Source organism: Bombina bombina, chromosome 6, assembly GCF_027579735.1.
Source record: "Bombina bombina isolate aBomBom1 chromosome 6, aBomBom1.pri, whole genome shotgun sequence".
Classification (NCBI taxonomy): Eukaryota; Metazoa; Chordata; class Amphibia; order Anura; family Bombinatoridae; genus Bombina; species Bombina bombina.
The window spans coordinates 90,161,545-90,186,359 of record NC_069504.1 but is presented as its reverse complement, the minus strand read 5'-3'; the positions used below and the strand labels follow the sequence as shown (position 1 = coordinate 90,186,359).

Here is a 24,815-nt window from a genome sequence, read left to right as displayed (position 1 = left end):
AATCTGCCGCCCCCAATGTCGCCACCACTATATTAAAGTTATTAACCCCTAAACCTAAGTCTAACCCTAACACCCCCTAACTTAAATATAATTAGAATAAATATTAATTAAAATTACTATAATTAAATAAATAATTCCTATTTAAAACTAAATACTTACCTATAAAATAAACCCTAAGATAGCTACAATATAACTAACAATTACATTGTATCTAGCTTAGGGTTTATTTTTATTTTACAGGCAAGTTTTAATTTATTTTTACTAGGTATATTAGTTATTAAATAGTTATTAACTATTTAATAGCTACCTAGTTAAAATAAATACAAAAGCACCTGTAAAATAAAACCTAACCTAAGTTACAATTACACCTAACACTACACTACAATTAAATTATTTCCCTAAATTAAATACAATTAAATACAATTAAATAAAATTATCTAAAGTTCAAAAAAACAAACACTAAATTACAAAAAATAATAAACAAATTACAATATTTTTAAACTAATTACACCTAATCTAATCCCCCTAACAAAATAGAAAATCCCCCCCCCCAAAAAAAAAGCCCTAACCTACACTAAATTACAAATAGCCCTTAAAAGGGCCTTTTGCCGGGCATTGCCCCAAAGTAATCAGCTCTTTTACCTGTAAAAAAATTACAAATCCCCCCAACATTAAAACCCACCACCCACACAACCAACCCTACCCTAAAACCCACCCAATACCCCCTTAAAAAAAAACCTTACCTTACCGGGAGACATCTTCACCCAACTGGGCCGAAGTCCTCAAAGAATCCGGCAGAAGTGGTCCTCCAGAAGGGCAGAAGTGGTCCTCCAGATGGGCAGAAGTCTTCATCCAGATGGCATCTTCTATCTTCATCCATCCGGCGCGTAGCGGTTCCAACTTCAAGACATCCGAAGCGGAGCATCCTCTTCTTTCCACGGCGACTGAAGAATGAAGGTACCTTTAAGTGATGCCATACAAGATGGCGTCCCTTCAATTCCGATTGGCTGATAGAATTCTATCAGCCAATTGGAATTAAGGTAGAAAAAATCCTATTGGCTGATGCAATCAGCCAATAGGATTGAGCTGGCATTCTATTGGCTGATTGGAACAGCCAATAGAATGCCAGCAAAATCCTATTGGCTGATTGGTTCAGCCAATAAGATTGAAGTTCAATCCTATTGGCTGATTGTATCAGCCAATAGGATTTTTCCTACCTTAATTCTGATTGGCCGATAGAATTCTATCAGCCAATCGGAATCTAAGGTACGCCATCTTGGATGACATTACTAAAGGAACCTTCACTCTTCAGTCACCGTGGAAAGAATAGGATGCTCTGCGTCGGATGTCTAGAAGATGGACCCGCTCCGCGCTGGATGGATGAAGATAGAAGATGCCGTCTGGATGAAGACTTCTGCCCATCTGGAGGACCACTTCTGCCGGATTCGTTGAGGACTTTGGCCCGGTTGGGTGAAGACTTCTCCCGGTAAGGTGATCTTCAAGGGGTTAGTTTTATTTTTTTTTAATGGGGTATTGGGTGGGTTTTAGAGTAGGGTTGGTTGTGTGGGTGGTGGGTTTTAATGTTGGGGCGGATTTGTAATTTTTTTTACAGGTAAAAGAGCTGATTACTTATGGGCAATGCCCCACAAAAGGCCCTTTTAAGGGCTATTTGTAATTTAGTGTAGGGTAGGACTTTTTTTATTTTGGGGGGCTTTTTTATTTTGTTAGGGGGATTAGATTAGGTGTAATTAGTTTAAAAATCTTGTAATTTGTTTATTATTTTCTGTAATTTAGTGGGTTTTTTGTACTTTAGCTTATTTTATTTAATTGTATGTAATTGTATTTAGTTTAGGGAATTAATTTAATTATAGTGTAGTGTTAGGTGTAATTGTAACTTAGGTTAGGTTTTATTTTACAGGTAAATTTGTCTTTATTTTAGCTAGGTAGTTTATTAAATAGTTAATAACTATTTAGTAACTATTATACCTAGTTAAAATAAATACAAACTTGCCTGTAAAATAAAAATAAACCCTAGGCTAGATACAATGTAACTATTAGTTATTTTGTAGCTAGCTTATGGTTTATTTTACAGGTAAGTATTTAGTTTTAAATAGGAATAATTTAGTTAATTATAGTAATTTTATTTAGATTTCTTTTAATTATATTTAAGTTAGTGGGTGTTAGGTTTAGGGTGAGACTTAGGTTTAGGGGTTAATAACTTTAATATAGTGGCGGCGATTTTGGGGACGGCAGATTAGGGGTTAATAAATGTAGGTAGGTGGCATCAATGTTAGGGCCAGCAGATTAGGGGTTAATAATATTTAACTAGTGTTTGCAATGCGGGAGTGCGGCGGTTTAGGGGTTAATATGTTTATTATAGTGGCAGCGACGTTGGGGGTGGCAGATTAGGGGTTAATAAATATAATGTAGGTGTCGGCGATGTTGGGGGCAGCAGATTAGGGGTTCATAAGTATAATGTAGGTGTCGGCGATGTTGGGGCGGCAGATTAGGGGTTAATAAGTGTAAGATTAGGGGTGTTTAGACTCAGGGTTAATGTTAGGGTGTTAGGTGTAGACATAAAATGTATTTCCCCATAGGAATCAATGGGGCTGCGTTAAGGAGCTTTACGCTGCTTTTTTGCAGGTGTTAGACTTTTTTTCAGCCGGCTCTCCCAGTTGATTCCTATGGGGAAATAGTGCACGAGCACGTTACACCAGCTCACCGCTAACGTAAGCAGCGCTGGTATTGGAGTGCGGTAAGGAGCAGAATTTTGCTCAATGCTCACTTCTTGTCTGGGTTGTAAAAACCTGTAATACCAGCGCTGTCTGTAAGTGAGCATAAACTGCTCGTTAGCACCACACAGCTCAGAACGAAAAACTCGTAATCTAGCCGCATGTGTTTAACCCGCAGAGCATTGCTGGTTTAGAGTGGAATCTGCCAATAATCCAATCAGCAGTGCTAGTTACACAGCTGGGTCTTGTAGTTGGTACAAGCATGTGCTCCTCAGATCACAAGTGGTACTTTAACTTTATTTAATTTTCACCCATCTTTAACATATGATTGTAAATTTTCAAAGACTTCAATGTAAGTCTGTAGGAGAAAATATTCAAAAGAATTATTGAAATATAACATCTAAAATATAAATGAAAACATTTTATATTCAATTTGCCAATTTTTATTCTCCAGCAACAATCAAATAACAGAATAAATGTCAAGGAGAGCATCTGTATTACTATTTAAATTTAAAATTTCTGACCTTCACCCATCCTAGAACTACCACCTCAGCCACATTTTCCTAGGCAGTTATGAGTTACACATGCTGCAGGGTGTGCAGGAAGGAACATGTATTGTTCCTCTGACCAGCACACAACTAGTCCACGATAATAAGTAAATACAGCACAACTGACAGTGCACGGTGCCAGGGGTTAACTGCAAAATCCCCTAATATTATCTAAATATGCACAGTCCACCAGCACAATATCTTTAATAAAGATTTTACTTTTTACCATATTGTGCTGGTGGACTGTGCATATTTGGACAGCACACAACTAGTGGCAACCCTAGCCCTTCCCAACTTACCTGTTGTGTAAATCATCTCATGTAAACAGCCACCCCTTTATCATTGATGTAATTGTCTTTTTACTTATATTACTCTGCAGTCACACACCTTATGACCGCTGCTTCTTTACTCATGTTTCTGGCGAGCCAGAAACTTCGAGCAGAGAAAGCAACTTCCGCTGCTGGTTAAATCTCCCCCCTAATGTCATGGTACTTCTTAATAAGTTGGTGATTTATAAATTAATTATAATAATACACACAGAGAGAAGTGCACTCACAGGAACGAACAACCAGCTCAATACCATTGTTAGCATGTTCTTTGTCGATTTACCACCTGGGTGCAACTTCTTTTAGCCCAGCAATGCTTTTCACAGAGTAGAACTTTCCTGTAGCATATCAGTCTAATCCCGCCTATTACAGTCAGTCCAGCGCCAAAATACCAGGCAATTCCTCTCTGAACAAGGAACACAGCAACCCCAGACAATCGTTTCGGCCTTCATTGGGCCTCGTCAGTGAGGTGTAGCAGTATTCCTCTAAGCACACTGAGCAAGGAGTCCACGTCTGGTTGCCCCTTTTTTCACATAGGGAGACTAAATACACACAGAGAGAAGTGCACTAACAGGAACAAACAACCAACTCAATACCATTGTTAGCATGTTCTTTGGCGATTTACCACCTGGGTGCAACTTCTTTTAGCCCAGTAATGCTTTTCACAGAATAGAACTTTCCTGTAGTATATCAGTGATCAGTCTGATCCCGCCTATTACGGTCAGTCCAGCGCCGAAATACCAGGCAATTCCTCTCTGATAAAGGAACACAGCAACCCATGCTGCAGGGTGTGCAGCAAGGAACATGTATTGTTCCTCTGACCAGCACACAACTAATGGCAACCCTAGCCCTTCCCAACTTACCTGTTGTGTAAATCATCTCATGTAAACAGCCACCCCTTTATCATTGATGTAATTGTCTTTTTACTTATATTACCCTGAAGTCACACACCTAGGGATCTTATGACCGCTGCTTCTTTACTCATGTTTCTGGCGAGCCAGAAACTTCAGGCAGTGAAAGCAACTTCCGCTGCTGGTTAAATCTCCCCCCTAATGCCATAGTACTTCTTAATAAGTTGGTGATTTATAAATTAAATTAATTATAATAATACATAATAAAACTTTACAGACAGAGGCTTTTTTTTACTATATATACATAAAAAAGATTTTTATTTTTGAGTCGAATGAAAAACTTCCCATAACTTAATAAAGAGTTTGCAGTCTTTGATTTCAATTTGCGTCACATAGGTTGAAAAATAATCATTTTTGCATGTTTATTCTACACAAATTTAAAGAGATAATTATCTCCATGTAAACAATATAATGAAGACTGTCTACAAAAAAATGAAGAAAAATACAAAACATAAATAAAACAGACTTCCATATGCCCTTTTTATAAGATTTGCAAAATTGTAACACATGTACCCAACATTTACGGACCTTCTTGCAGTAAAATTATACAAAATTAATGTACTTGCAATGTCCTTTCTGGAAATAATTTTCCTTTTTTCCCATCATTCCAGGCATAGGATTTTGTCTCTTTGCTCCCTCTTCCATTCTTCCATTCTGCATTGTATCTGATTATGCAAGTAATGTCGATAAATACAACATCTGTACAATAATTTTACTGATGTGATTTTGAAAAATGTGTTGAGCAACTTACTATGCTTTTCATTACAGAGACAATGCACAGAACAGTTACAGTTGAAGATAAAAACATTTTACAAAAATGTAAGAAAAAAATGATAAAATATTTTTGTTATAGAAACAAAGTATAAAACTACAAATAACAGGAATATTTTTTTTATATATATAAAATATTTACATACTGTCAGATCAGTCAATATATTCTAAAAAAAAGTTTTAGTATAAACTTTTGATTGAGAAACTGTCCCCAAGTGTTTATATTTAGTATATTTCTTCTTTTGAGCCCAGAATTCAAATACTGTCCTCTACAGGCTAAAATATACAGATTGTCACTATGCAGCAGATGATGTCACTCTTGATGCAGATGTGTGTCTTGGTACACGATAATGATCTGATCTAGCACGTGACTTTCGTTCCTGTTGGTTTCCATATTTCCATTTGTTTGGTATCATTTTTAATTTTTTTCTCCTCTTATCAGTGCACCACACTTTTTCACAATATTCCTCCACTTTCTGAAAATTGCTATAACCAATAAGCTGTAGAAACTCCTTATACCAAGGTTTTGTGACATGTGGAATGTTGGTTTGTACGGGGCATGGCATTTTATGAATTATTTCTTCCTCTTCCTCTTTGTTAAACATTTCATCCACCCGCTCTTCTTCTACAATCTCAAGGGTAATTTTTCGAACGGTATGAACAAATGTGCGCTCAACAGTTTGACAAAAATACACACCAGCATCCATTCGATGCAGCTTGAGGAAGAGGAGGCCGTAGTCTGTTTTTATAATTCTTTCATCTGTCTTCACCTAAACAGCAAACATAAAATGCAGCATTAGCAGTGAAGATTTTACTGTGGAATTATGTCCACCCGACACTTAGTAAATTGACCCTTAGGTGTGTGACTGCATATTTGTATGTCACTAAAAATAGTGACCCTTTATGTTAGTTTTCAATTACCAGCACAGGAGGAATCTTTTAAACACAAGGTACAATAGACCCTGGTACCTTTATCTAATATGTAGCATACTTAAATATACATAGGCCCTTTGACCTTAGCTGTGACCTTCCCAACCACAATAAATACTGCATTGGTTCCCGTACTGCAATAAATCCTTACCACATCATCCCCCAATAATTTTGGTTCACGTTACAAGCCTCGCCTATTTGCACCCAAAGACACAGTCACTGGCCATACAAGCCGACCCCAACTCTATTCAGCAATCCCGACTCCATTAAGCAAACCTCAATTCAAAGCGCTCAATTAATCAAATATATTCTTATAGCAGAAGCATACAATGTATACATCCTATGCCATGTGAACTCACATTCAGATATTGCCCCTTCTCAAAAAATTGTTAGTGTTATGTGCTATAACATTTACTATTTACAAGTATTTAAATGATACATTTTAGCCAAAACTGAAAGTGAAGGTAAACTTTGATGTGTGAAAGCCTGGTTTTTAAAAATACTATTTAAAACAGGGGCACTTTCATTCATCAAAGTTTAGAAAGCAGCCGTTTTGATTAAAAACTTACCATTCTTCTTTTCACAGCCAGAGCAGCTTCCCCCATCCGGAGATCCTCTCTTCACACGGCAGCAATGACTAATCCGGCTTCCTCCAATCACAGCATGGCCTCAGGCAATGACTCCTCTGGGGGGAAAGCCGTGATTGGAGGAAGCCAGATTAGTCATTGCTGACGTGTGAAGAGAGGATCTCAAGGGTGGGGGAAGCTGCTCTGGCTGTGAAAAGAAGAAAGGTAAGTTTTTAAACAAAATGGGTGCTTTATAAACTTTGATGAATTAAAGTGCCCCTGTTTTTAATAGTATTTTTAAAAACCGGGCTTTCATTCATCAAAGTTTACCTTCACTTGAAATGCATAAGTAAATGTAAATAATAAATAGAAGCATTAAAAATTACGGTAGTATCAGCAAAAATATTTCTAGCTTTTCTCAGAAATATTTTTGTTAATGTTAATGTATTGCAAAATGTTTCTATTCAAAACTGAAATGCTATTAAAAAAAGGTGACTTACGGGAAACAGTAAACACTATTGTATAGGATTTTTAAAAGAATTTTACCTCTTCCTTTTTTGATTCATGAGTCCTCTGTACAAACCAGACAACTTTAGATTGTAAAGAGCGTGGCATGCATTCCAAAAGAGTGCTGTTGTTTTCTATCCCATAAACCATTTGTTCTTCAGTCTTTTCCAGGGTTTCCCCTAGACAAAAAAGAAGGATATTTTACAATAATACATCTACCACATAATTCTGTACAACTATAAAATACTATTTTTTTTAAATATTCTTTAAAGGGACATGAACCACAATTTTTTTCTTTCGTGATTCAGATAAAGCATACAACTTTCGAATTTCTTCTATTATCAAATTTTCTTCATTCCCCTTATCTACTTTTAAATGCAATTCAAATGAGTATCCTAAATCACATCTAGATAAAAATTCTGAGAAACAACCAAATGTTGATATGCTTTAAAGGGACAGTAAACTCCTTGAGATTTTTTATATAAAATGTTTAGTTATGTGTAGTAATAAAAGTTTTAGGGTTATTTATTTTGCCCCTTTTCATGTAACTTAGCTATAAAAATGTTGTATTTTCTAATTCTCAGAGCTGGAAATGTACACTGTAGACTTCTCAAGAACTGGCTTTAGCAGAGAACAATGCATGTCATACTTACATACTCTATAAGCAATCCCAGATATGGTATATGTATATGGTATATGGTATATGTATATGGTAGGTGGAGTTTGGCTATTGAAAAACAGCTGCAGCAAGCAAATGATACATTTTCTTTAAAATGTTTGGACTTGGTTATATGTTATTCTATAATAAGACAACAAAAATGTCTTGTAATTATAAGGTGTCTACGGTCCCTTTAATGACCTTCAATAAACACAATAGATAAATAGGTATTAAAACAAATTATTGTATGTTTCATTGCAGTTGAAAGGCGTGTCTCAAGATGCATCCCCAAAAGTCTCAAAAGGCTTTAATGTAAATTTTATAGAAAATGTTGACAAGCTTTTTAATTTGAATAGAAATATACCCATTATAAAATGTAAACAGGAATATTTATATTTATAAGAAAAAGAAATGCAGTTTATATCCTACATACAATTGTACTCGTACAGTAGAAAACATATTACCATTAAAATGATGCCCAAAGCACTGCTGGGCTGCGTTGCCATGGCGAACATCTTGCCTTCGGAATCGTCTGCAAACAAAAACACACTCATTTTAAAAAATACAGAAAAAAGTCAAAAGTAGAATATAAAACTTGATTTTTGATTCTGTTTCATGATTTATATATTATTTACGTCAGCAGTGAATTTTTTTTTTTTTTAAGTTCATGATAAAAATATTATTTAAAATACAACAATGTCAATTGTATTGCTTTCTAATTTATAGATATATTAAACAAAAAAAATCATACATATAAAGAGCACTATCTTTAAATATCATTTATATTTATGATAGTTTATTGCTAAACAAATCTCAGTTCTATTGATGGATAGTGACACAGACAGCAAGCATACAATTTTTTTTTCTTAGTACAGTGATAGTTTTACAAAAACAAAAATTGTTCTATATTTTAAAATGCCTTTCTAAATACATATCAAAGAAAACAAATACTTTTATGTTCCTTTAACATCTTAAAATAAATAAAAATAATGTTTTTATAGTATGTTCATATAAAGTATGATTATAATATTTTTCAATTTGTCCCCATTTATTGTATTTGTTGTTATTGTGAAAAATGTATTAAATAGTATAGCAAGCTAATTTAATTTGTTCAAAATACAATGCAGGGGTATAATCAAACCAAATCAGGCACTAGGAAAATGACTGTTGGAGAACCCCCTTGTTTCAACAGTACCCCATTCCAAAGCATTGCTAACGCCTATAATTTATGTAGTACCCAAAAAAGCTACATAGGGTTTTATTTATCAGCCAGGGGAGTACATATTCACCCCTGTCCGTCCAGCTTCTCCTCTGGCGACAGCTATTTGCTGCCCACATTTACCATTACACACGAGTGCCCCTGTGCACTCCTCTGCAACCCTATCCCCTGCCTGTGCACAGCCAATCACGTGTGAACAAGAGATTTCAATCTCCCCAGTCGGACGAGACCAGGGAGATTGAAATTCCCCACCTAAGAGGTGGAGAACAGAGCAGGGAATCCTGACTGCAGGTGGTGTGAACCTGCAGTTGAAGGGGAGAGAAAGGCTTGATTAATCGAGCCCATAAAATAAATAGGAAACCTGATTAATAACATATATCATATTCCTCAAATTATTTGGGCAGGAGGGCAAGGCCCCATCTCAGCCCTGTAGTTTACCATGGAATGCTTATCAATTATCATATTTGATATTTTTTAAAAGCAGCTAAGATGGGTGAAAGATGGGTGAATTTTGAATTATGCAAAAGGATACAACAGTGCTGTCTGAAGTGATACTAACTCAAGTTGCGTTTACATTGCTGGTGTTAATTATTTTAGGTTGGTCAATAGCCATAGAGGTTAGGTGATTAAATATATATTTAAAAACATGTCACTTGTCATAAGTAGAGGTGGTTATGGCAAACCAAGACTTTTTTAACATGCTAAGTAACATACTAGAAAAAACGAACAAGTTGTTGAACGTTAAATGAAGAGGGTAGTGCTAAAAAAACGAACTACATCTTTTTGCCCTTGTAAAATGGAGTAAGGAAGTACATAAAAATAGTGAAAAATGGAAGCCAATACACAAGTAAAATTGTTAAATACATTGTGACTCAGAATTAAAATCAAACTCTAAAAAAATTGCTGAAGCATATGGAAGACAATATATGACATCATATATGAGATCACACATTTATTAAAATTAATAGCATACAATTACTGTAGGTTATTCATTTAAATTAATAGATTTATTTAAATTATTAAAAAATGTAACATTACACAAATAATTTAGTATATATCTGCATTTTCACATAGTATTACAGTTTCTTATCAGTAAGCTTTGTTCTGCCTCACAAAGACTAAAGAACTTGCTTATCGAAAAGGTTCAAACTGCACAGTATTTAATAGATGCAAAATACATAAATCAACCTTTAATTTTATGTAAGCGCATATAGAAGTGCAATTTATAATATTGCTGAATTACAATTACAGAAAAAGTATTCCGGTCTTGACAAAAAGTAATTCACATTTTTACCATGGTAACATCTGATTCCCGTGGTGCCACTGCCTAATGCTAGTTGTTACCTTTTAAATAATAGATGTCAGGCATGAATACGATAATATTCTTTATTTCTTATCTATAATTTCCTGTAGCTTTCTTAAAATAATTTTTGGTGTTTGTTCAGTTTCCTTTTTGAAAGCAATTCAAAAAATTGTATTAATAATTAAAACAAATAATTAACTATTATCAGAGTTTATTCTAATATAAAAACGACTTGATTTCTAAATTTAAGCAGCTGCAAAAAATGTTAAATTTGGACTTTATTGTTTTTATTTATTTTTATCTTTTATTGAAATAATAGTAATAATAATAATAAACAATGCACAATATAGTTGGAGATGTGAGGAAATAGGTTGATTAAACGGACAGTAAACACCAGATTTCATATAACTGCATGTAATAGACACTACTATAAAGAAGAATATGCACAGATACCAGTCTTAAAATCCAGTATAAATTCTTTTAAATCCTTACTTAGAAGCTCCCAGTTTAGCACTGTTAGTGAGGTTAGACTAGGGCACTCAGTAAAAGGGGCTGGGAAAGCATAAAGAGCAGACACCCCCCTGCTCACCCCCCCCCCCCTATTTTGTGATACATTTTGTTCAGACAACTTTTTTTATAAGCACTTCAAGATGGTAGTTATACCTCTTAAGCTGATATCAGACCGGAGCAGTGTTGCACTTTATGTACTTACGTTACAAAGGTACAGTTACTCTTCGTTTAATGTTATAGAGACTGTCCTACTACTATATTGAAATATATATATCAGTTCCGTAGATATTTAAGGATAACAGTCATTTTTTTGGACATCACGCTATACTTTTTAAAGGCCTATTGTGTTATTTTTTAAACACATTTTTGTGATACTATTCACTTTAATACATTCATTCATTTTTATTTATATGTAGACTCTGGTGTCATTTTAAATAGAATGTTGCTTTTTATCATCATATAAAATTGTGATTCTATCTTACTTTTTAATAATAAATTAAATATTTTTATATATATATATATATATATATATATATATATATATGAGGAAACAAAAAACTCCTCGGCACTCCAAAGGGATAGATAAAAAGAAAAGTTCTTTATTTGTGCACAGCTTAAAAACATAAACATGGACGGCAGCCCAATAAAAAAACATTTAGCAGAAAACAACAGGGGGAACATCACCCTCCTGTGACATCATACGCGTTTCATGCCTCTAGGGCACTTGTTCACTGATGGAGAGCAGGTGGTGAAAAGCTCCTTAAAAAGCATATAACATCCAATAGAAAGACATCAATAAAATTGTCAGAATTAACCCCTGTGTTGCCTCCACTCAATATGACAAAGCTACAATCCTGCAAGTTAACAATTTCTAAATAATTAATAATACTTATGTTAACACATCTCAAATTAATAACATGGATATAATAATTGATACTTTAAAAAGACCATTACCATATAAAGCTGACAAAAACAGACAATTTATATATAGATATAAAAGTGAATATATCTCATATTTATCATGTTTCAATAAACTGCATAGGTCTATTTGTACAATATTTAAAGGCACATATTTATTATATTGAAGTATTACATAAAGCTTATTAATATTTAATAAACATATTGACGTCCATTCTGGAATTTAAACCCAAAGGCACCCTAGTTTTAAGATGGAGGATCCAAAAGACCTCTCTTTCATCCAATTTCTTTTCTATATTACCACCTCTAGGATGCCTGGAAATGAAATCTATGCCTTGAACTTTAAAGGACCAGTAAACACAGCAGATTTGCATAATCAACAAATGCAAGATAACAAGACAATACAATAGCATTTACTCTGAATTTCAAATGAGTAGTAGATTCTTTTCTAACACATTTTAAAGTTATGTATATTTCCACTCCCCCTGTACCATGTGATAGCAATCAGCCAATCACAAATGCATATACGTATAGTCTGAGTTCTTGCACATGCTCAGTAGGAGCTGGTGACTCAAAAAAAGTGTAAAAATAAAAGACTCTGCACATTTTTTTTAATGGAAGTAAATTGGAAAGTTGTTTAAAATTACATGCTGTATCTGAATCATGAAAATGTAATAAAACCTGACTGTCCCTTTAAGCAATGTGCTGTCAGAATTATGATTATACCTAAAATGTTTGGCTATAGGCATTTTAGACTCAGGATCCTCAATGGATCTGAGATGTTCCATAAAATGGTCCTGTACGACCTGTATATTGTATATTGCACCCTTGGCAAGTAAGGAAATAAATTACATGAGTACTATTGCAATTTATAAAATAGCAAATATCAAATTCCTTATCAAGTACCTCTGATCTGCAAATATTTCCTTGAGTAATGTGTGCACAAGTTTTGCATCTGGAAGCATTACACTTAAAACAACCATTCTGTTTTTGCAACCATGTGCCTGATGTTACTTTAGGTAAAATAGATGGTGACAATATGTTTCTTCGTGAAACAAATTTGCAACCCCCCTTCACAATCTTACTTAACCTTTCGTCATTTTGAAGTATAGGAAGACTTTGTTTAATCAAATTGCAAATCTTGCCATATTCAATACTGTATGGCGTGTAAAAAATTGGAGAGGAAGAATATTCCTCCTTTTTTGTATCTTTTTTGTATTTAAGAAGTTCAGCCCTAGGAATTTTATCCACAGCCTCTTTAGCTTGTGTAAAGACTACTTGTGGATAGCCTCGTAATCTCATCTTCTCTATTGTGTCCGTTGCCTTTTGCTCATATATGATAGGATCAGAACAGTTTCGTTTAACCCTAATAAATTGGCTCTTGGGAATAGATCTCAAAAGATGTGGTGGATGACAAGAATAATATTTCAAAATACTATTACCCGAGGTGGGTTTATGATATATTTCTACCTCAATGTTCCCATCAACTGGTTTCATAGTCACGTCCAAGAAATTCAGGGACTCAATACAATTGAGTCAATTGAATTGAGAAATTCAGGGAGTCAAACACTTGACTCAATAGTGAAGCTGAGATTCAAATTATTATTTAACGAATAATGATGAAATATATATATATATATATATATATATATATACATACAGGTGGCCCTCGGTTTATAACAGTTCAATTTGCACCGTTTCAGAATAACAACCTTTTTTTTCAGTCATGTGACTGCTATTGTAAAGCATTGAGAAGCAGTGCATTAATTAAAATAGCCAGTAGGTGGGGCTGTCTGCTTGTGTTGCAGCAAAGATATGCAAGCCAAGCAAGCTGAAATTAATCAGTTTAACCAGACCTGAGCTATCGAGCAGCTTGCAAAGGAACAAGATCTTCCTGTCTATAAATCAGTCCAGATTGGAATGCATAGAAAGAACTGTTTGCAGAAAAATGCAAGTAAAGTCTGTGTTGTGTGATTATTTTATAGTTTATAATGCTGCTTAGCAAATGTTTTTGTTCATTTAACTTAGTTTAATTATATATTCTGTGTTGTGTGATTATTTTATTAGGTTTATAATGCTGTTTAGAATTTAAAGTCTTCATTTTAAAGCTTTAAAAATAATGTATTAGGTGTTACTTATGACAATTTTGAGAGAGGCCTGGAACCAAACCCCCTCACTTCCCATTGACTTACATTATAAACTGGGTTTCAATTTACAACGGGCTACCTGTATATATATACAGTATATATATATATATATATATATATATATATATATATATATATATATTTTTTTTTTTTTATATTTTTTTTAATTGTTGTCTTCCACTGCACTAATTTAAATCTGCCCGTGGATGACAATATTGACTTTAGCAACTTGGCTATTATCTATCACCATTTTCTGGAGTAAAGTGTGTTTATACAGTTTTGCAGTATTATTATTACTATTATTATCGGTTATTTGTAGAGCAGCAACAGATTCCGCAGCACTATAAACATAGGCGGAATACAAGGAGACATTTATAGGGATCAGACGGGTAGAGGGCGCTGCCAAGAGTCACACTTTGTAGTCAGCTATAAAGAAGGTGATCTACAAACAGCATGGCTCTTAGGCTTACATGCTAAGGGTGTTTACGGGGATAGCAATGGAGGAGAGGAAACACTATAAAGAAAGGTTAGTGTAGATTGTATGCATCCCTGAACAGTAGAGTCTTTAGGGAGCGCTTAAAGTTTTCAAAACTAGGGGAGAGTCTTGTGGAGTGAGGCAGAGAGTTCCACAAGATGGGAGCCAGTCTGGAAAAATCCTGTAAGCGGGAGTGTGAGCAGGTAACAAGAGAGGAGGCGAGTAGGAGGTCATGAACAGAGTGAAGGGGACGGGAGGGAAAGTATCTGGAGACAAGGTCTGAGATATAGCGGGGAGCAGTGCAGTTGAGGGCTTTGTATATCAGAGTTAGAATTTTGTGTTTAATCCTGGAGTCAAGAGGAAGCCAGTGAAGGGATTGGCAGAGAGTTGCAGCAGATGAAGAGCGACGTATAAGGAAGATGAGCCTGACAGAGACATTCATTATGGATTGTAAAGGAGCTAGGCTGCAGCTGGGGAGACCAGAGAGGACAGAGTTGCAGTAATCGAGGCGGGAAAAAAATGAGAGTGGATTAAAATCTTAGTTGTGTCTTGTGTAAGGAAATGTCTAATTTTAGAGATGTTTTTAAGGTGGAAGTGGCAGGATTTAGCCAAGGACTGAATGTGAGGAGTGGAAGAAAGATCTGAGTCAAGTGTGACCCCAAGACATTGGCCATGCAGGGTAGGAGTAATGATTGAGTTGTCTACAGTTATAGAGAGATTGGGGGTAGATATTTAGGAAGAAGAGGGGAAAATAAGGAGCTCAGTTTTGGAGAGATTTAGTTTGAGGTAGTGAGAGGACATCCAGGAAGAGATGGGAGAAAGACAGTTAGTAACACGGGTTAGCAAGGAACGAGATAGGTCTGGTGCAGAGAAGTAGATTTGGGTGTCGTCGGCATACCAATGATATTGTAACCGGTGGAACTTTATTAGGAAATCTAATGATGATGTGTAGATTGAGAAGAGAAGGGGATTGAGGACAAAGCCTTGCAGTACCCCAACAAAAAGTGGTGACGGGGCAGAGGAGGCCCCAGAGAAGGCTAAACTAAAGGTACAGTTTGACAGGTAGGAAGAGAACCACGAGAGGGCTGTGTCACAAATGGCAAAGGATTGTAGGGTTTGGTGCAAAAGAGGGTGGTCAACAGTATCAAAGGAGAATAAGCAGAAAGAAGTGGCCCTTTGATTTTGCTGTAAGTAGGTCGTTGGTAACCTTAACGATTGCTGTCTCTGTGGAGTGATGGGGACAAAATCCAGATTGCAGTGGGTCGAGGAGGGAGTTTAATGAAAGGAAATTGGATAGGGGACGGGAGGGAAAGTATCTGGAGACAAGGTCTGAGATATAGCGGGGAGCAGTGCAGTTGAGGGCTTTGTATGTCAGAGTGAGAATTTTGTGTTTAATCCTGGAGTCAAGAGGAAGCCAGTGAAGGGATTGGCAGAGAGTTGCAGCAGATGAAGAGCGACGTATAAGGAAGATGAGCCTGGCAGGGGCATTCATTATGGATTGTAAAGGAGCTAGGCTGCAGCTGGGAAGACCAGAGAGGACAGAGTTGCAGTAATCGAGGCGGGAAAAAATGAGAGTGGATTAAAATCTTAGTTGTGTCTTGTGTAAGGAAATGTCTAATTTTAGAGATGTTTTTAAGGTGGAAGTGGCAGAATTTAGCCAAGGACTGAATGTGAGGAGTGGAAGAAAGAGCTGAGTCAAGTGTGACCCCAAGACATCGGCCATGCGGGGTAGGAGTAATGATGGAGTTGTCTACAGTTATAGAGAGATTGGGGGTGGAGATTTTGGAAGAAGAGGGGAAAATAAGGAGCTCAGTTTTGGAGAGATTTAGTTTGAGGTAGTGAGAGGACATCCAGGAAGAGATGGGAGAAAGACAGTTAGTGACACGGGTTAGCAAGGAACGAGATAGGTCTGGTGCAGAGAAGTAGATTTGGGTGTCGTCGGCATACAAATGATATTGTAACTGGTGGGACTTTATTAGGAAATCTAATGATGATGTGCAGATTGAGAAGAGAAGAAGATCGAGGACAAAGCCTTGCAGTACCCCAACAGAAAGTGGTGACGGGGCAGAGGAGGCCCCAGAGAAGGCTAAACTAAAGGTACAGTTTGACAGGTAGGAAGAGAACAATGAGAGGGCTGTGTCACAAATGCCAAAGGATTGTAGGGTTTGGTGCAAAAGAGGGTGGTCAACAGTATCAAAGGAGAATAAGCAGAAAGAAGTGGCCCTTTGATTTTGCTGTAAATAGGTCATTGGTAACCTTAACGATTGCTGTCTCTGTGGAGTGATGGGGACAAAATCCAGATTGCAGTGGGTCGAGGAGGGAGTTTAATGTAAGGAAATTGGATAGGCATGTATATACTAGCTTTTCGAGAAGCTTTGAGGCACGAGGGAGTAGGGAAATAGGGCGGTGGTTGGATGGGGAGGTTGGATCAAGAGAAGGTTTTACGAGGATAGGTGTGACCAGTGCATGTGTCAGAGATGATGGAAATATACCAGTGCTGAGGGAGAGGTTGAAAATGTGTGTGAGTATAGGGGTAAGGGTAGAAGAGATGGAGGGGAGAAGCTGTGAGGGGATAGGGTCAAGAGGACAGGTAGTGAGGTGAGAGTGCCATATAAGTGCCAAAACTTCTTCCTCAGTAACAGGGGAGAAAGAGCTAAATGTATGGCTATGTGGGTTGTGGTTGATTGCGAGCATTTGAGGGGGTGACAGAATGGAAATATGTTGAGGGCTGATTTCATTTCCGATGGAGTCGATTTTGTTATTGAAGTGTCTGGCAAAGTCTTGAGCTGACAGAGAAGTTGTATTAGGGGGTGAGGGTGGGTGGAGAAGAGTATTGAAAGTGGAGAACAGACGTTTTGGGCTTGAAGAAAGATTAGAGATAAGAGTAGAGAAGTAATGTTGCTTATAGAGATTAAGGGCAGAATAGTAGGAATACAAAATGAACGTGTAATGAAAGAAATCAGTATTTGAAGTATTGAAATAGTTGGGACCACATATCTGTCATCCACATAAAGAAATAGAAAATCTATAGTAAAACAGATTGTAAATATCTATAAACAGTACGTTACATTGTGCGTATTATATGCTCACCTCTTCGAGTGTGTTCCTATTGGCAAGTACCTAGAACATGTGATCCCATCCCAGGCACAATATGGATCTCTGGCCAGGCAGCAGTCAGCACAAGCAGTCCCATACATTTCACACTGGTGAATTTTTACTTGGACAATACTATTTGCTGATCCAACATACAACTTTTGCTTTAAAAAAAATTAAAAATATTACCATTAATTGCAGCAATACAAAATAAAACTACAAAAAGGATGAAGGGCAGAAATTTGTAGATTACAATTTGATTTAGGTAACTTTGTAGAAAGGTGATGTACAAGAAAGGTGAGTTTATATGCTAAAGGGTATACAAATCAATAACAATAAGTGATTACCAATCATTCACCCTTCTGTATTTACATTAAAGATGTTGTTATGATGAAACTGGAAAATATATTTAAAGCCGTAATGCATAATGTTTAACTTAGCAACTCACAAATCATAGTTTTTTCATTTGTGTAATTTGCTGACCTTTTTAAAATCATATTTGTTTAAAAACATTTACAGCTCCAGTCTTGTTGAATGTATTTTAAAAAAATTAACCTCATGCCTAAAAGAAAATAGTTTGCTAATAGTGACATTCATTTGGCCTTCATTCTTGTTAAATGACATAGATTAATTGTATTTATTTATTTATAATTTCTTACATACATGTTTCAACAATGTAAAACATATGAGTTAAATGCTTTCATTATTACACACTTACGGCTAGAATACGAGTTTTGCGGTAAGCTGAAAAAGCAGCGTTAACAAGTCCTAATGCTGCTTTTTCACTAACGCTGGTATTACAAGTCTTGCAGGTTTAGGGGCACTGCACACTTTTTGGCCTTACCGCAAAACGACTTACGTAAACTTCGTAAAGTCTCTTTTCTATGGGACTTCCATAGCGCTGGTATTTAGAGTCTGTCCTGGGAGGCCAAAAAGTGAGCGGTACACTCTACCCCGTCAAGATCCCTAACGCATTTTAAAGTCAGTAGTTATGAGTTTTACACTACAACGCCGTAGCATAAAACTCATAACTAAAGTGCTAAAAAGTACACTAACACCCATAAACTACCTATTAACCCCTAAACTGAGGCCCTCCCGCATCGCAAACACTATAATAAAAATTGTAACCCCTAATCTGCCACTCCAGACATTGCCGCCACTATAATAAACATATGAACACCTAAACCGCAGCACTCCCGCCTCGCAAACACTAGTTAAATAATATGAACCCCTAATCTGCCGCCCCTAACATCGCCGCCACCTACATTATACTTATTAACCCCTAATCTTCCGCTCCGGACATTGCCGCAACCTACATTATATTTATTAACCCCTAATCTGCTGCCCCCAACATCGCCACCACCTACCTACATTTATTAACCCCTAATCTGCCGTCCCCAATGTTGCCGCCACTATATTACATTTATTAACCCCTAAACCTAAGTCTAACCCTAACCCTAACACCCCCTAACTTAAATATAATTTAAATAAATCTAAATAAAATTACTATCATTAACTACATTATTCCTATTTAAAACTAAATACTTACCTATAAAATAAACCCTAAGCTAGCTACAATATAACTAATAGTTACATTGTATCTAGCTTATGGTTTATTTTTATTTTACAGGCAAGTTTGTATTTATTTTAACTAGGTAGAATAGTTACTAAATAGTTATTAACTATTTACTAACTACCTAGCTAAAATAAATACAAATTGACCTGTAAAATAAAACCTAACCTAAGTTACAATAACACCTAACACTACACTACAATTAAATAAATTACCTACATTAAATACAATTAAATAAATTAAATTAAATTAGCTAAATCACAACCCCCCCACTAAATTACAGAAAATAAAAACAAATTACAGATCTTTAAACTAATTACACCTAATCTAATAGCCCTATCAAAATAAAAAAAGCCCCCCCCAAATAAAAAAAAACCCTAGCCTAAACTAAACTACCAATAGCCCTTAAAAGGGTCTTTTGTGGGGCATTGCCCCAAAGAAATCAGCTCTTTTTCCTGTAACCCCCCCCCAACAGTAAAACCCACCACCCACACAACCAACCCCCCAAATTAAATACTAACTAAATAAACGTAAGCTCCCCATTGCCCTGAAAAGGGCATTTGTATGGGCATTACCCTTAAAAGGGCATTTAGCTCTATTGCGGCCCAAAGTCCCTAATCTAAAAAATAAACCCACCCAATACACCCTTAAAAAAATCCTAACACTAACTCCAAAAGATTCACTTACCGGGAGAAGTCTTCATCCAAGTGGCAAGATGTCCTCAACGAAGCCAGCAGAAGTGGTCCTCCAGATGGGCAGAAGTGGTCCTTCAGACGGGCAGAAGTCTTCATCCAGACGGCATCCTCCATCTTCATCCTTCCGGCGCAGAGTGGATCCATCTTCAAGACATCCGACGAAGAGCATCCTCTTCTTCCAAAGGCTTCTTCGTAATGAATATCACTTTAAGTGACGTCATCTAAGATGGAGTCCCTTAGATTCTGATTGGCTGATATAATTCTATTAGCCAATCGGAATTAAGGTAGAAAAAATCCTATTGGCTGATGCAATCAGCCAATAGGATTGAGCTGGCATTCTATTGGCTGTTCCAATCAGCCAATAGAATGCAAGCTCAATCCTATTGGCTGATTGGATCAGCCAATATGATTTTTTCTACCTTAATTCCGATTGGCTGATAGAATTCTATCAGCCAATTGGAATCTAAGGGACGCCATCTTGGATGATGTCACTTAAAGTGATATTCATTATGAAGAAGCCATCGGAAGAAGAGGATGCTCCGAGTTGGATGTCTTGAAGATGGATCCGCTCCACACCGGAAGGACGAAGATAGAAGATGCCTTCTGGATGAAGACTTCTGCCCATCTGGAGGACCACTTCTGCCCATCTGGAGGACCAGTTCTGCCCATCTGGAGGACCACTTCTGCCGGATTTGTTGAGGATATCTTGCCGCTTGGATGAAGACTTCTCCCGGTAAGTGAATCTTCGCGGGTTAGTGTTAGGATTTTTTTAAGGGTGTATTGGGTGGGTTTATTTTTTATTTATTTTTTTTAGTTAGTATTTTATTTGGGGGGTTGGTTGTGTGGGTGGTGGGTTTTACTGTTGGGGGGGTGTTTGTATTTTTTTTACAGGTAAAAGAGCTGATGTCTTTGGGGCAATGCCCCGCAAAAGGCCCTTTTAAGGGCTATTGGTAGTTTAGTTTAGGCTAGGTTTTTATTTTTGTTTTGGGTGGCTTTTTTATTTTGATAGGGTTATCAGATTAGTTGTAATTAGTTTAAAGATCTGCAATTTGTTTTTTTATTTTCTGTAATTTAGTGTTTTTTTTTGTGATTTAGCTAATTTAATTTATTTAATTGTATTTAATGTAGGGAATTTATTTAATTATAGTGTAGTGTTAGGTGTTATTGTAACATAGGTTAGGTTTTATTTTACAGGTAAATTTGTATTTATTTTAGCTAGGTAGTTAGTAAATAGTTAATAACTATTTAGTAACTATTCTACCTAGTTAAAAAAAAAAATACAAACTGGCCTGTAAAATAAAAATAAACCCTAAGATAGATATAATGTAACTATTAGTTATATCGTAGCTAGGTTAGGGTTTATTTTATAGGTAAGTATTTAGTTTTAAATAGGAATAATGTAGTTAATGATATTAATTTGATTTAGATGTATTTAAATTATATTTAAGTTAGGGGGTGTTAGGGTTAGACTTAGATTTAGGGGTTAATAAATTTAATATAGTGGCGGCGACGTTGGGGCAGCAGATTAGGGGTTAATAAGTGTAGTTAGGTTGCAACGACATTGGGGGCGGGAGATTAGTGGTTAATAAATATAATGTAGGTGTCGGCAATGTTGGGGGCAGAAAATTAGGGGTTCATAAGTATAATGTAGGTGGCGGCGGTGTCCGGAGCGGCAGATTAGCGGTTAATAAATATAATGCAAGTGTCGGCGATGTCGGGGCGGCAGATTAGGGGTTAATAAGTGTAAGTTTAGGGGTGTTTAGACTCAGGGTTCATGTTAGGGTGTTAGGTGTAAACATAAAATGTGTTTCCCCATAGGAATCAATGGGGCTGCGTTACTGAGCTTTACGCTGCTTTTTTGCAGGTGTTAGACTTTTTCTAAGCCGGCTCTCCCCATTGATGTCTATGGGGAAATCGTGCACAAGTACGTACGACCAGCTCCCCGCTGACTTAAGCAGCGCTGGTATTGAAGTGAAGTTTGGAGCAAAATTTTGCTCTACGCTCACTTCTTGCCTTTTAACGCCGGGTTTCAGAAAACCTGTAATACCAGTGCTGCAGGTAAGTGAGCGGTGAGAATAAACTGCTCGTTAGCACCGCACAGCTCCTAACGCAAAACTCGTAATCTCGCCGTTAGTTAATTTGAATTACTGAGTAGTATAAAATGCAAATATATTAATTGAATCTTATACTTGTGGTAATCTAAATATAATTCCACTGTTTATAATCGTATTTAAACAAATGATGTAATATTAACCAAAGCTATTTTGACTGACTTAGCTAGGAAAAAAATGAAATGAATAGCAAAGAAAAACATTTCAGATTTAGTAGGAGAGCTTATTCTGTAGATTCTGCAAGGGTTTCTATAACCGTAGACTATGAGATGTTCTGGAAAATATCACATGAAATTGCTCAGATTAATATTTCTCATATAGTGTAAAATATGCTGGAATGTTGTTGTAGCAGACATGGTGTATGGCCTAAATTTATAATGTAGAAATGCAAATATTTAACTTGAGTTAAAGTTTCATGATTAGGATAGAGCTCACAATTTAAATAAATTTTCCAATTTACTCCTAATATCAAACTTGCTTTATTGTATATCCTTTGATGAAAGAACATCAATACAGTACTGGGAGCTAGCTGAACACATCAGGTAAGGCAATGACAAGAGGCATATATGTGCAGCTGCCAATCAAAAGTTAGTTCCCACTAATGCATCGCTTGCCCTGAGCCTACTTAGGTGCTTTTCAACAAAGGATACCAGAAACTTAAGCATAGTAAACAATAGAAGTGCATGGGTGCAATTCAATAATAAATAGATCAATTTTTTCAATATTTTTCCATTAACAAAAACGCATCTAGTAAAACTTATTACTGTTTTCAGTGGCATACACACATACTCTGTGTGGGCCATGCACTAGTATTCAAATCCCATGCCTGGAGAACTGGCAGTGGTGTGTATTGTGTCTGTAAAGACTTAGGGGCCTATCTATCAAGCTCCGAAAGGTGCTTGACCGCCCGTGTTTCTGGCGAGTCTTCAGACTCGCCAGAAAAAGCAGTTATGAAGCAGCGGTCACAGAAATCAACCCGATAGAGTACGAAATCAACCAGAAATCAACCCGATCGAGTACGATCGGGTTGATTGACACCCCCCTGCTGGTGGCCGATTAGCCGCGAGTCTGCAAGGGGCGGCGTTGCACCAGCAGCTCTTGTGACCTGCTGGTACAATGCTGAATACAGAGCGCGTATTGCTCTCCGCATTCAGCGAGGTCTTGCAGACCTGATCCGCATTGTCAGATCAGGTCCGCAAGACCTTTCTTAAATAGGGGCCTTAATTTGTGTCATACAAGCCACTACTGACATTCTGAGTGTAGTGTTTGAATAATGGTGCATGGACCGTCACAGTAATAACTTTTACTAGAAGCATTTTTGTTAATGAAAGTAGATTACAAAAATGCTTCTATTCAAAAATGAAATGCACGCATGCACGTTTCAATTTTGACCTTTCTATCTCCTTAAAACTGCATGCTCTATCTATATCTAAATCATCACAGTTTAATGTTGACTCTGATTAAGGTTATGTTATGGTTAATGTTAACTCCTTTAATGTTAGAGGGAAATGCAAGGCATACTTAATTTTTTTGGCTGATGTCCTCGCCTGTATTTAAGGGGTTATCTAGGCACAATACGCAAGTGTCACCAAAATACCACTCAAAAGATAGTGGTGGAGCTGATAGGTTGGACACCATTTTGATGGTGATATTTAAATAATATGACCAACATATTATACTCTATTAAAAAAGGATGCATTTTTTACTTGACTAGTCAGTTTAAAAATATTAAGACAAATAAATGTAATTATAGCACAGCATGGCTCTCTGTCCAGCGATAGAAATCTGCAAAATGAGAGATAGAACCAGATCACCAATGAAATCAAGTTACCAATTACTCTCACTATCCCTGCATTAGGAGTAGTAGTGGGCAACCTGGCATTTCAATGCTAACAGTATATGAAATTGTAAATAAAAGACTACTTAACATGGCTAAAGTAATCATATTCAGACATTTGAAACATATATTATCAAACAATTTTAAAGATGTAACACATTTTATATGGCATTCATCATGAAAGCAAATATTAATTAGCAACCTACTCTTTTTGTTGAGATTTCCATTGAGAGTATTGGCTCAGAGAGCTGAAACAAAACAGACATTAATACATTAATATTTTGAAATACATTTTCAAAACATCTATCTATCTATCTATCTATCTATCTATCTATCATCTATCTATCTATCTGTCTGCCTGTCTGTCATCTATCTATCTATCAACTATTTAAAACAGTTCAATTAAAGGGACACGAACCCAAATGTTTTCTTTAGTGATTCAGATAGAGTAGGAAATTTTAAGCATTCTTCATTCTCTTGGTATCTTTATTTGAAATGCAAGAATGTAAGTTTAGATGCCGGCCCATTTTTGGTGAACAACCTGGGTTGTTCTTGCTGATTGGTAGATAAATTCATCCACCAATAAAAAGTGGTGTCCAGAGTTTTGAACCAAAAAAAAGCTTAAATGCCTTCTTTTTCAAATAAAGATAGCAAGAGAACGAAGAAAAATTTATAATAGGAGTAAATTAGAAAGTTGCTTAAAATGGCATGCTCTATCTGAATCACGAAAGAAAAAAAAAATTGGGTTCAGTGTCCCTTTAAGTGTATTCTCTGCCCAGAGCCTCACTAACTAATATAGTATCAGTTTCTTTTCTATAACATGAAAATCTCAGTTTAATATATCATTGCATGTTTACACAAAATAACATGATTGCTTAAAACCCCAACTGCCTTCTTGTTTAAACTGTGATTGTATAAATATGTAGAATAAAAATGTTATATAGCAACACAGCCAGGCTCCTATCACAATGGGATATAAAACCCC

At 36.2% G+C, this 24,815-nt stretch overlaps 1 protein-coding gene across 1 annotated transcript in view; it reads right to left on the bottom strand.

Annotated features, from left to right (window-relative positions):
• Nucleotides 1-4,814: 4,814 nt before the first annotated feature.
• Nucleotides 4,815-24,815, bottom strand: part of SEMA3E (semaphorin 3E) — a 291,573-nt gene continuing 271,572 nt past the window's right edge. The window contains exons 13-17 of the mRNA XM_053716512.1: nt 24,037-24,078; nt 17,612-17,778; nt 8,414-8,481; nt 7,331-7,470; nt 4,815-6,058 (exon numbers count right to left, since the gene is read on the bottom strand). Of these exons, the coding sequence (XP_053572487.1) occupies nt 5,585-6,058; nt 7,331-7,470; nt 8,414-8,481; nt 17,612-17,778; nt 24,037-24,078 (891 nt within the window). The 3' untranslated portion in view covers nt 4,815-5,584. The remainder of the gene's footprint in view (nt 6,059-7,330; nt 7,471-8,413; nt 8,482-17,611; nt 17,779-24,036; nt 24,079-24,815) is intronic.